This window comes from Mchenga conophoros, linkage group LG15, assembly GCF_057382185.1.
Source record: "Mchenga conophoros isolate Kocher_MC1m ecotype Shallow Benthic linkage group LG15, M_conophoros_male_GT1.1, whole genome shotgun sequence".
Classification (NCBI taxonomy): Eukaryota; Metazoa; Chordata; class Actinopteri; order Cichliformes; family Cichlidae; genus Mchenga; species Mchenga conophoros.
Genome location: NC_140540.1, coordinates 41,263,518 through 41,277,631, shown reverse-complemented (window position 1 = coordinate 41,277,631; position 14,114 = coordinate 41,263,518). Strand labels below are relative to the sequence as shown.

The 14,114-nt window shown below is 41.4% G+C and overlaps 1 protein-coding gene across 4 annotated transcripts in view; it reads left to right on the top strand.

Moving 5' to 3' along the window:
- Positions 1-14,114, top strand: part of ptprfa (protein tyrosine phosphatase receptor type Fa) — a 356,286-nt gene that overhangs the window by 223,165 nt on the left and 119,007 nt on the right. For all 4 annotated transcript variants that reach the window (XM_085246465.1, XM_085246467.1, XM_085246466.1 and 1 more), the window contains one exon: positions 10,327-10,596. In XM_085246465.1, coding sequence (XP_085102591.1) covers positions 10,327-10,596 — 270 coding nt within the window. The remainder of the gene's footprint in view (positions 1-10,326; positions 10,597-14,114) is intronic.

Genomic DNA, 14,114 nt, shown 5'->3' with positions numbered 1-14,114 from the left:
CCTCCCACTCCTTATTTTGCCCCTCTCGTTGTTTCTTTTTTTTCTTTCTCACTTTATCTTAAATCCCTCCATCGCCATTGCACCCCGCCATCCAAAAAAACCAATCCAAATCTCACCACTCAGATCAACGGGAAGGTTGGTTCTTTCACTCTTTACCCTCTTAAAGCCAAGGCCTGGCAGACTGGAGCCGTGCCGCGCCTGCATCTCGCTTGGCGCCTCAGGCCCGTCCCGGCCTCTCTCAGGACCCCAACCCTACAGTGCAACCACCCTGCCCCTCACCTCCACTGATGTTCAACCCACCCCACCCTGCTTTAATATATGAGCCGCATCACATCCTGCTCTATGCACCCTGCTTCATTAAAAAATGTGAAATGAGCATGTCTTACTTTAAATGTCATAAATGCACATTATTAAAAAGTGAATTTCCCACCAGGAAAGGATCACACTGAGGACGTGGCACTGAGTTGGTGTTGTAAGGCGTCTAGGGAGCTGCTGTATTTTCTACAAAGGCAACAAACCTGTACACCACAGCAAATTGGGAATAAAGATTTCAAATTTGTCCTGGTGAACTTGCAGGAAAGGGAAGATAATTATGATCTAATGCCTGATTAGAACAACAGCATGTGTTTAAAACAAGAAGCACTTATCTGCGCCGTCTGCGTGTAGAAACGCTGTAGAAGAATGGGCTGTTCTAAAGAGCTCGCTGAACTTGAGCATGTTACTGTAAAGGAAGCCATCAATCCAGCAAATCAGTTTGTGAAGTTTCTTCCCTTTAGATATGCCAAAGAGGAATTATTTGGGGAACAAAAGCAAATCAGCCATGCAGTGGCAGGACACGTAAAGTGGGGTCACTGAATCCACATTGTGTGTAAAAGTCATCCAGGCAGTGGGCTTCATAGCCCAACAGCTCCTGTAAGTGTAATGTGTTTCCATACACAGGTCCAAAACACATTATTATTATTATTATTATTATTATTAATGTTAGATTTTCGACTGTGGACAAGAAGCTCGACGGGATCATGAATATTTACATTTAAACAGACCAGCTCCACAGTTGCAAATGATTTTCTACGACCAAAAACTTTGGAAAATGAAGCTGATCTTTTCTGAGTAACCCAACAGTCTACCTTAAATCAGGCTCATGGATATCATAGCTTAGAACATCTGTCAGCAAATCAGTTGTTAGCCTGGTTACTCTTTGACAAACCTTCTTAACAGCCTAACTGTCGTGCAAGATTTTTGCCCTTCCTATAAAGCTGTTTTTCAGGGCAGTGACACGATGATGACACATGTAGTGCCAGTCTCACACGCCTCACAACTTTCCTGGTTAAAATGGAGCAGAGTGTTTGCATAACATCTCTGGTTTCAGAGTTTGTGCTCACTTCACAAAATGTTGCATCAGTCTCATGAGGTCCTCTCCAGCATGCTGATCATGTTTTTGTTGTCGTGGCTAATTCAAAGGCATGGCTCATCCCAGCTCTCATCTGCTGCCTGACCATCATTAGGCTGAGCGGCAGGCTCTGAGCTCACACTGCTTTCACCATTCTCTCCTCTCGTCTGCTACAGAACTACACTCTGCAAGAAAGAAAGAAAAGATAGCCTCAGACATGTTTACAGCTTTTTCCAAGACTCTTACTGCTGGATCATTAATAGCAGAATGTGGAGGAGCTCAGAAGTGGAAGTGAACTACTAGAGGAGAGAATTGCAGCTCTAGCCCCAGTGTTTGTGTCTGATATGTGAATTTACAGCCTTGTAGTGCCGCTTGTTTCCCTTGTCTTTATATCTGAGGTCAGTGAATGGTGCCGATCGATGCTGCACTTAGTTTTAAATCTCCATAACATTATTTAGCTGATTTGACCAACTGTGTTATTCTTGATTGTTCAAAAAGGGGAAGTTAAATTTAATCCTGACAGATTACTTTCCAAGGTGAAGTGACACATTTAAAATTAAAGAAGCAATAAAAGTAAATAGATGAGAAGACTGGAACAATTAATAGTGTTTATATGATTCTGAAAAAGCTTTTTTGCAGTGAGTTCTCATTTAAAAAGAGAAATGCAATCCAGTCAAACCCGGTTATCATCAAAATGTATTAAATGTGAGTCCTATAAAAAAAAGCAAACTGTGCGAGAACAACAACAGTAAATGTGTCGTGATGCAACAAGTCCATGAAATCCTTTGGATACATCAGCAACATCTGGTCGCAGGGGAAATGGTTTTTGGACAGCTGGCTGAAATCAGCTGCAGCGAGAGGGCTGCACCAAAAAGCTCTTTGATTGTTTTGGTTGCTAGCAGGGTGCCCCGCAGTGGAAGTCTGAAAAAGCTTCTCTGTTTCCAGTTTGAGCTGCAGTTTTCGCAGTTTCAGTGTTACTTGGCAGACGAGTATTTTTCATGGAAGCTAACGCCAAGTACGGCTTCCTACTAGCGACCAGAACAACCAGAAGGAGGTTTTTGGTACCATAGACCACCTGTGACTAGTTTCACACAAGCAAGTGCCACAACAACAACAACAACAACAATCGAATGTCGAATTTCCCAGAGGAACCCACCCGAGGGATTAATAAAGTTCTATCTTATCTTATCTTATCTAACACATTTTTCCATTGCAATTTTCTGTTTGCAGACGGTCACCAACATATTGAGGCCTTAGCAGTGTACCCATGACCAGTGTTGGGTTTTTGGAGCCAGAGGTTATCATAAATGAGACTGGAGTGCTAAGCTATGAGCTAGCGCTCGCAACTTTCATAGGCTGTATATGGACAACACACCTACACAGAGCTGCTAATTAGTGTTAAGTAACAGACTAATAAAATATTTGAACTTTACTCACCAAAATAGAAGCAAAGTCGTGGAAAATTTGCGCTACACAGCAAACCAGATAATTTGTCATCTAATGTCCTTAACAAAAAATAAATATTTCACTAATACTGCAAACACTATAAGGAGGAGGTGAGCCCCAGCAGACACTGATCAGCTGCACCGGTCAGCCAACACGAACATTGTGCAGTAATCAAAGTCTTTCTTTACTTTGATCACAAACCATGCAGATTAAAAGGCCTCACGGAAATCTGTGTAGCTTCATTTGTGTTTTCAGCTGCACTGCTGTTCTGTTTCAAACATTTCTTGATTTCTATGAATCCAAATATGTGAAACCCAAACATGGACCCTCTCTCACACTAACGGTGTTTGTTGTTTTCTCATTTTGTCAGAAGTGACATCAGTTAGTAGATTACAGGGATTACAGCAACATATTATTATAGTTATCATGTCCTATTGATTTTTTAAAAATTCGAACTGTTGCAGTACATAATTGTACCAGCATCTTTATTTTCTAGTGAGCTGATAAAGCAAACACCCCGTAACAGATTTTGGGCTGCAAAGTCACTTCTACAAAGTTTAATATTTTACACAAAACTGAAAAACAGCCAGAATCTCTAAACAAATGGCAGCATACTGTGTTATAACCTGCAGTTCACTTGAAGGAAAGTTTGGCTTATTAATGTAAAATTAAGGAAAAAATGATACAGTGAACATTAAACTTAAAGCTGAGCTCCTGTTGGTCCAGTTAAAGGGAAAAGAGATGCCAGTTAGTATAAAAGTCCTTTCTCCCATTCATTTCTTCACGAGCAAGCATGCTGCTGCTGCCTCTACACCTGTGCTGCTGCATGCACACCCTCACCGTGCACACAGATGTTCGCTTCCCCATTCATCGCAGCTTCTCCATCTTAGCTTCTTCTACAACTGTAGCTTTTTCTTTATTCGGGCTTGGCTTCAGAAGTTTGCCTCAATTATCCCTCCTCCCTTCTCCTTCCCTTTCCCTTCTTTCTCTCGTCTCTTTTCTCTGGCATGCCAGTAAAAAAACGAGTCTGTCTGCATTTTAACTCTTGTTGGTCTTAACATGTATCTCTTACTATTCAAAGTTATCTTGGCTACTAAGTTTGATTTCAGTTTCACTCAGTACCTACATCCACCATCAGGCCATCATCCAGACTAAATGTTGCAGTAACACCATCATGTTTAACTGCAGAGTTGATAACTGTCATCGTAGTGTGACCATCCTCCATGTCCATGGGTGACTTTTTAATTGACTAACATAAGAATATGATGATTTTCACAGTTCTGGCCAGCATGCACCCGTCTCACAGTTTTGCTAAGTATTGAACGCAAACACGTCAGTTTTAAATGTCTTGAATCAAACATTCATATGACAAGTGCAAACGAATTAGTTTGATGAAGTACCATGCAGGCGTAAAATGCACTGTATGGTTAGATTTCTGTTATCCGTCACCCGGTCCCATCAAGGAGGCCTGACAAACGATCCTCAGTGATATGAGTAACAAGCAGTGCAGGAGAACATGGTATGACCCCCACTAATATGATAGAAGTAACGCGTTGCATTACAAAACAAACAAAACATTACAAAATTTCACTGTGTGTTATACTTGTATAACTATGCATGTGACAAATAAAGAACCTTGAACCTTGAAAACTATGGCTATTAATAATGAACCTGTTACCCTGCAGTACTGGGAAGCATCAAACTTTGATTTAGAAAGGCCTAAAATCATGGCAGTACAGCCCGCTCTCCCTCAGCCCTGTAGGTCGACCTGCTCAGTCACTCACTTTAACACTGTCCTGATTGGCTGTAACATGGTTTATGGCAACTGATAGACACTAAATATATATAATAATATATAATATAATAATAATAAATTAAGAATCGATACTGATACTACCATTAATAATATTAACAATAATAATCTAGTAAAAAATCAAACAAACGGGTCCCTAAAACCATGACGTTGTAATTGGTAACTGATAAGTTATTATGTTACCCTATTAAAATAAAGTAATCTGAGTACTCTAAAACACTAGCATTTACTTGTTACAGCCAATTCTGCCTCGCTGACAGGACTGAAGGCCGTTCTGGGAGAATCAGCTCAGGATGTTTTCCACACCTGTTTTCTACGTGTGTGTTTCAGACACCAGCTCACTGCAGTATTTCTGAGCTGAGACCAGTCGGACGGCACTGATGTCACATCACATGTCAGACATTCACATATGAAAAAGCTCTGATTAGCACAAATATAAATCCTCCACGTTGTGCTGCAGGACGATGCTTTTAGAAGCCCCAACAAAGTCGACTAGATAGGAAACATTGATTTTAATGTGAGTGTTGGGGATTATTTTTATACCTGACCATTATTTAAGACGGAGATGACGAACAAAAACTAAACAAAACATAAAAACCTGCATTTACAGTAACAGTTTTGTGGATGTTGCATGAAAAACAAGCTGAATAACTCTTCAAGCACATAGTCCAGCTTGTTTTAGCCTTGACTTCTGATCATAAGCAAAAAAATGAGATTCTGGATACGAGTCTTGGAAATGAGTTTTCGGTTCACTCTTGGCTTGTGGAGCTCAGAATTATTGAAGAAGCTGATCTTAGAAGTGCTGCTCCTCCAGAATCAGAATCAGAATCAGAATGGGTTTATTGCCAGATGTTGAGGTTTACAACATTAGGAAATTGCTGCGGTGCTTCAGTGCAGACAATAAGAATTAAAGTGCTATGTAGAAAGAAAGATATGTGCATGAGATATACATGAGATATATACATGAGAATAAGAATTGTGAGTGCTACGTAGAAAGATATATACATGAGTGCAGGTGGTGATCAGTGCCACACTGGCAGGTCAGATCACGTGGGTCAGGTGTATCTGATTACCTGCTAGACTCCTCACTATCGAGTTATTCCCGGCACGTACAGCTAGAAGAAAGCCGGGAGGAATCATACATCCTGCCTGGGCTGGATGTGCCTGAGGAACACCACAGCAGGAGCTAAAGAACACGAAGGAAAAACACAAACTGCAGCAAAAAGTTCTGGGAATTGGCTCGAACAAAACAAAATTAAAAATATAAATTTGTCTCTGCTCAAAATAATCTGACATACATAAGCATCCAGTGCAGCTTCTGTTTGTATGTCTCTCCACGCTGGTGACTCTTCCTCTTACAAAGTTTACAAATCTAGTGAGTAGACGTGTGAATTGTGTTCCCCAAACTTTTCATGTCTGTTTTTTGTTCTTCTTTATTACCAACAAAGATCCTTCACATGAAGTGTTTTTGTTTTGTTTTTTTGAAGTTTTTTGGACGTTTTGCTTTTATTTCACGGTTCAGCCGTGGGAAACAGGAAAGAGGGGGAGAGAGCCACAGCTCGGACTCACGCCCGGTCGCTGAATTTCAGCCGTGAGGCTCAACCAGTGAGCTAACCACCTCTTCACAAAAGCTGCGAGTTAGTTTGAGGCAGAAGTTAATGTGTGATTTCAACAAGTTTGAGATGATAAAATCGGAAAGTGCAGGTGGTAAGAAACAGACTTCCAGGGATCTAAAAATAGCAGCCACCCTGCAAACCATCTGGAAGTGTTCAAAACATAACCACGATCGAGTTAAATCAGGTAAGGCTTTTGAATATTTATGGACTGATTCCCAAAAGCTGCTATCGGGCTGCTATGCTAAAAGATTTACATAAACATTTCTGGCTCGTTACTCTAAAGAATTTCCCAAATCTGCCATAAATCAAGTGTAACTCATATGTCATAAACATGGCAGGAGATTAAATGCAATATTCGACAGTGAGTTTCTCTGTATCCCATTATTGGACAGATGACAGGAGCATGCTAGTTGTTTGTTTGTTTGTTTCCTGTGAAACTGGTAATATAACCAAAAATAATAATGCATCGGTTGACTTGATGACTTGTGTAGGACTTTACAAAACCAAGAAACTAAACTAAGAAATAAAAAACTTCATGTCATGTCAGCTGCAGGTATATATGTCAAAATATAAAATAACTGCAGTATTTCGATCAGAACTTTACTCACAAATTGCACGAGTGAGTTAATCTTAGCACCGTGTTGATATTAAGCATTGGGTGGGTTCACTGAAGTAATATGGACTTAATCGTATGTAATGCAGCTCCTGCAAACTTCTGAACACCTGTGAACGGATAAAAAGAACAAATATAATAACCTCCTACGACGCCTGCTGTGTTCTTACATTTTCTAACTTTGTACACCACATTCATGTCATGTAAAACTGAAATGTTTGCAGCGGTCTGTAGGGTCAAACACCCTGTGTACACAATAACAACAGTTCAGTGCTGGTGAATGCTGGCCAGCTGAAGCTAACATGCCCTGTTGTAGAGCTCTGCCTACCCCCCCTCTGTCTTGGTAAGAGTTGAATCAGGTAATGATGACAGTGATATGGTGTCTGTCACTGTGATCGCTGATGTGCTGCTGGCTGTAGTGTTTTGATTTTACTGCCACACACATGCACACACACAGATCACAGTTGGCAATCAAATTTTACAGGTTTCGGCCTCGTATTTCTGTAACTCAGCTGTGAGTAAAATTAAAAGTTTATCTGATGTTATCTCAGTCAGTCTGGATTTTAAATCGTTTAGCGTGATAAACAAAGTTGGCAGGAAACACTTCCCACATTAGCAGGAAGCGCCACCTGTGTGAAGTGTGTGTGTGTGTGTGTGTGTTGGAAGGTCAGTTGGGAAATCAAGGCCTGACTTTTCCTGTGCACTTATTGAAAATTTACTACCTCCATTACAAGACTGTCACATATGCTGTAAAAGCCTGGCGGGAGAGATGCAGCTTCCTTCAATATTTTAGGGTAAATTCGTTCTGAAAAGTCCGTTCCTGCAGATTAAACACAAGTGCAAAAAATACGTCACAACATTGACATTAAAACGTCAGCTCAGCATGTTGTTGATCTTTGTAAAGCTAGAATCACTGGTCTGAAGTAACTTTGAGTTATTGTCAGTGATGAATAGCGGTTCCAGCCCTAAAAGTATTTTTACTCTCATTTGACCTTTTTGTACCTTTAATCAAATCCTCCAAAATAAAATACGTGATTAGCAGCAGTAAGAGAATTGACCTAACTGAGCTCGCAGCCCCTGAATCCTCCGCCTACTCTTCCTCCTCCTTTTGCTTGCCCTGTCTCCTCTCTTCTTCCTCCTCCACATTAGTTTTCTCCTTGGGAATCTGTCTTAATGCCAGCCATCTGCATTTCTGAGCCTGCAGCTTACCATGTCAGCAAACAATGCTGTTCTTGTATGAGCAGCACCCAGAATGCTGCATTATCTCTTGCACCACAGTAACATTTAGCCCACGCATGCTCTCCAGCACTCTGGATGCTGTCAGTCATTGATCAGCAACACTATGTGCAAACGAAGAAAACTCCGAGTTTCTAACTTCACCGCTTCTCCTGTTACATCAGATTTTTTTACAGTGAGGGCTAGAATGTGTAACCCTGCGCTTCCTCTTCTTTAGTTAAACCACAATGAAACCCCAGAAAAGCCTCTGATCCACACTGTAAGCTTCTCACACCAACACGCTGGCTCAGGGCTTAAATTACACTTTGTGAGTCAGATTTTCGTGACTGTGTACTCGCCTAAGTCAAGAGCAAGGACTTCATTTATGCAACAGAGCTGTCTGCATTTGACTTGATGTGCACACAGGACTGTTGCACTAATTCAGACATTGTGTAATGAGGAAGTAGATCCAAACACTTTGGGGAGATTTCCAGGGATGAGAGCTAACATTGGAGGAGAATCTTTATCCCACGTTCGCTCCAGCACACTTTGTGCCTTAGCATCACGACACGATGGAAACTCTACCGCCTTGCCGCGCATTAGACTCCAGGTGCAATTTAATCCCTGCAGCCCAGCAGGAAACCCCAGATTTTCCAGAGAAATCCAGTTACATGCTTTAGACACAGCTTCTCATTTTACCCAGTTTCTCGGTGAACGTGGCGCCCTACGGCGGTGATTCCCAATATTTCTTCATCTGGCCCGTAGCACACTGGATACAAGGACGTCCTTTCTTTAACAACACCTCTCAGTTTAAATGTGTATATTTGTTTTAAACTGGATCAACCATCCAAAACTATTAGCGTATGTATTAAACCAGTTCGTCTACTGGTTTTAGCAACTGCACCACTTAACCACAGTCACAGTCACAACCATTATATTTTGGAGAAATGTGGTTACTGTTAGCAGGGTTGAAACTCTCTCATGTCTGACACGTCAGCCCTGTGTTAACCTTCCTTCTCCCACTCACACAGCAAATAAAGGAAACTGAATTTCTTAAAGCCCACTTAAAGCTGTGTTTGCAGCTTCCACTGCTTGAGATTATGCAGAACCTGCTACTCAGTATAATCAATAGATGGCTCTCCAAAGCACACATTTCTGCACATGACACAGCAGTGTAATGATTCAGTCAGATATTTCTGGCAAATGAAAACCTCTCCAAGTGTGAGCTATCACACGCAGTCCCAGTTTTAGGTTCACAGTCCACAGACCTCCATCAGTGTGGCGTTAGTGTTGGTATCGATGATACTGATCTGATACTGGTACAAAACCTTAATGTTTTATTGTATTTGAAATTATAGCATCATAATGATTACAGGACATCAGATTACTTGTTCTTATCACTTAATAACGCAGAATTATCATATAGAAATAAAAAACCTGAAGTTGTGCTATTTGAACACCCTGCCTGCAGCACTAAAGGACTCCCTGAGACGTCTGTCTCGCCCTAGCACCACCCGTCCTTCTCCTCCTCCTCCCAATGATAGTTTCTTTCCACTGTGTTCCTGTTAATGATAAACTACAGATTTACCCCAAATGACTAAAATATCGATATTTTAATGTGAGAATCGATTCTAGAACATAAAAGACTGAATCGATATTTTAACATCGATCATTGGTATTTACCATGGATGGCTCACTGCTAATCGCTGGTGTTTAAATGAAATGCTCTTCATTGGCACAGAAGGTTAAATAAAAAAAGTTTTGCCAAAATAATTCATTTAACATGTGACATATTAGTAACCATGGCAACAAGACCTTACAATATACATTAATTGATGATTTACATTGTTTTATTTAAAACGTTAGCTAGCTATTTCATTTATGTGCCCATTATGTTCAGCAATTTATTAATTTAATAATTTAATCTCAGCCGTAGTTTTCATAATTTCCAGTTTTTTATTCAGTAATTTTAATAATGTATTAATTATTTTAATACAACATGTTGATCATCTCATGCGAAGCTGGTTGGAGGGAAATTCCTGACCAGAAATTGGCTTTAAGATGACTCAACATTTTAAAAGCATAAAACTCCACCAGGCTCATTGACCAGTTCACACTGGTCTACGGTGCACAGTAAAAGCCAACCCAGTCAAACACTGAATCAGTCCAGTGGTCCCTACACCCCACCCCTCTCCTTTGTCCCCTCTCACTCTGCTCCTCTGTACTCCCACAGTTCGCCGTGTGCCGCCCCGTTTCTCCATCCCCCCCACCAATCATGAGGTGATGCCCGGAGGCAGCGTCAACCTGACCTGCGTCGCAGTCGGCGCTCCCATGCCTTACGTCAAGTGGATAAGTGGTGAAGTGGAGCTGACCCGGGAGGATGAGATGCCCATTGGCCGCAATGTTCTGGAGCTCACCAACATCCGCCAATCTGCCAATTACACCTGTGTGGCCATATCCTCCCTGGGCATGATCGAGACTACAGCTCAGATCACAGTCAAGGGTAAGAAACACTCACCTTTGTGGGGGTGGGATGGCGTGTGATATGATCCCGGTGAACAGTGGAGAAAAATTAATTGGTCCGATTGTGCAGTTCTGCCTGGCGTAATTTGCGCTGGCTTCATGAAGCTCCTGGTCATCATCCAACAGCCTCTTAGATGTTTTTGCAGCGCATACTTTAGGCCCTATTTAACTTGCTGATGTGATCACACGTGAAGGAGGTGCGCAAATGTCATCAGTCATCATTAAACCTGGAATACGTGCACCAGATTTCAGATCTTGTCGCATATGGTGCCTTTAAAGGACCAAAAAAGTCAGTTTTTCTGCTGCAGGGCTGGAGTGGAGCATGTTTTAAACCAAACACTGACCTTTTTCTTAGTATAACAAAGTTTACCTTCCTAAACCTAACCAGCAAGATAAAGGAGAAATAGGGGAGAAGAAAATACGATGCATGTTCACCTGGCTAACAACCAACTCCAAATGTAGACGCTGTCACTATTTAAGAGAGAATAGTTGTCTTCGTAGCACATCGCTGTGCCTTGGTAATGCAAATGCAGATCAATGAATTTGGCTTTGGACAATACTGAGCCTTTGATAAGGATGGCTTTGCCCAGCCCCACTGAGGCAGCAGCAGTGGGGTCAAATAAAGTATGCATAAAGCTCCTTACATGCACTCTCTGACACAACAAATAATATCAATATTTGAACATGTTTGGACAGCTTGGAAAGACGCTGCAGTGCAAAACCTGCATGTCATTTAGTGTTCATTAACAAAGCAAATCCCCAATCCTGTGTGTAATAGCCTCAGCAAAAAGCAGAATATATTAACATAACATAAAGTCAAGTGCCATTTTTCAATTACAGTGTCCATAACAAAATCCTTCTTACGTCAGGATTTGTGTTGCTTTAGATTCTGGATGTATTGTGTTATTGATGATGTCTGACTGACAGGAGCAGCGGTGTGAGTGGACTAACACATAGAAAGCTTTCATACAGGACGATCAGCTGAAGAAAAAGCAACAGCAGCAGAAATGTGCTCCTAGTATCTTTGTTATATTGAGAAAACAGGAGCTCGTAGCTCTGCAGCTGTAATCTTTAGTTATCGCAGGTCAAATCAGGTCATTTTAGTTTTTGGTAGAACCAGTTTTAGTTTAGATATAGGACATTTTCTACAGTTTATAATAAACTTTATAATAGTAGATGTTGACATATTTTGTTACAGCAGGCTCATTGTTTTCTACACTGCTCAAGTAGGAATCTCACATTAAATGTCTTGCAAATCTTGTAATCCAATCAGAAGGGACACTTAGATATGTAGAAAGTCTATGTTAGTATGAAAGTCACTGCTTTATCATGTGGTTTGCTTTTGGACCTTTGTGTTTTGTATTTGCTTTTCCTTTTCTTCCACTAACTGATTCATTGTGGGTCTTTATCCCTCAGCAGTAAAACACTGTTTTTATCGTCACCACCCGGGTGGGACTTTCAACTTGATACTATAGGTGTGAAATATTGGACGAGTTTGAATCTGTGACCTTGATGTTGACTTCAAGTTTTATGAAAATCTTGTGAAGTCACCTGGGTGAAACTGATATGATAGGTGCATCTACTAAAAATCTCAGGTGAGTTCAAATTCCTGTAACCTTGATCTCAAGGTCAGAAGTCGGAGGTCAACTTTTCTGAAAATCTAGTTAATGCAAGAACTAAAACCTCTGATGAATCTTTGAATCTTGGTGACTTCAACCTCAAGGTCAGAACTTGGCTTTTCTAAAAATCATCTGAATGCGATCACTCAAGAACGAAGCAGCAATAATACAGTAATACCAGAGGAGGCTGAGGGGAGGTGTATCTACGAGGAGGCTGAGGGGTTTGTGTCCATCAGTATTTCTTTACTTTCATTTTGGCTACTTTTAGGCTAAATGAAAGTACTGTGTTGGGCACGCAGTGCAGTTCTCTGCTGCTGTATCTGATTCAAGGTCTGTGTTTTGCATACAAGTGGTTATTTGAGTTGCTGCTGTCCTTCTGTCAGCTTGAAGCAGTCTGTCCACTCTCCTCTGATCTCTGCTGCTCACTGGATACCTTCCACCACCTCTTGGTCTCGAGGTGTTTGTGGAAAATCCTTGAAGAGCAGCAATTTCTGAAAAATGCAAACCAGCCCATCTGACACAAGCAACGTTCAAAGTCATTTAAATCACTTTTCTCCCCCTTCCTGATGCTCTGTTTGAACTTTAGTCAGTCAGCTTTACCACGTGTACACGCCTGAATCAGCTCTAAATGTATTTGGAAGCTTCTGGTTGAGCATTTTGGCCATTTCAGATATAACTGGTAAACACACGCACGCACGCACGCACGCACGCACGCACGCACACACACACACACACACACACACACACACACACACTTTTTCTATAAAAGTATTCAGTGATATCTTAGACTAACACAGTGGTTCCCAAACTTTTTTTGCTGGGCCCCCTTCGTTTTACAAGAAAAATATTCGCAAAAAATCAAGAATGTGGGATCCTGTTTGTCCGTGATCTAAACAGCCCAGCGCTGCTCCCGACGCAGGGGAAACCAATCCTGCAGGGAGACCTGCCTCGGCACCTGTGCAGGTGAAGCCAAAGGGCAGATTTGCGTCACCATACTTTCTAGTCTTTGGCTCAGAATGAAGTTGGTTTGGAAACATGTTCAGCGATGCTTCATCTCCTGCTCTGCGTTTGTGTGGGCGCCCCGTGCTAGCAGTGTCCAAGCGTTTTGTTTGTTTCCCCCCCCCCCCCTGCAATGGGGCCCCACACTTTGGGAAGGTCTGGACTAACAGCTGGGACATAAACTCATCTGCAGTGTTTGCTGAGATTATAAATGAGGTGAACAATGGGATCATTTTCTGATAGACACGTACAGTTTGGCTTGTTTTGGCAGAGGAGATGCACCCTGCTAATAAGATCAAACAGGTTTCAGTCCCTGCTGCATTAGCTGCACTTTTCAGATCCCGGTCCTATTTTATATACAGTTTGATGAACAAAAATATGAAGCAGCAGCTGGTTGTGTGTGGGAGAAGTTTGATTTCAGGCTATGTGCCAAAGAGCTCTTTAATATGCGCAACAGTTAGATAATAATGATTTTAGCATTTAAACTAAATCATTATTCTTTCCTAATCCTGCCTTTTTAAAAATGGGTTTTCTTTCCACTTCTAGCCAAATAGAAACTAATAAACAGAAAAAAATATTAAGCCAATGTTTCCACATCTTATATAAACCCCAGTGCCCTGGCTGAAAGTCCAGTGTAGGTACTGTGCCGTGAATCTGTCTTTACATAAATGGTCACACTCGTACCTCTGCTGCTCTGATAGGACTTTTCTTTAAAAATAATAAATTGGCTTTTGTTTGGATCACTTGTGTCAGTAAAATTTGCCACTTCCTCCGTAGCTGTGTTCCTGTAACAGTGGCTCCAGGGGCCTCAAGGCTCTCCTAGTCTGGTTTTCCTGTTGAAACCAGGTGAAAGCTGTGAATTTGCAGTGTTGGTGAAAAT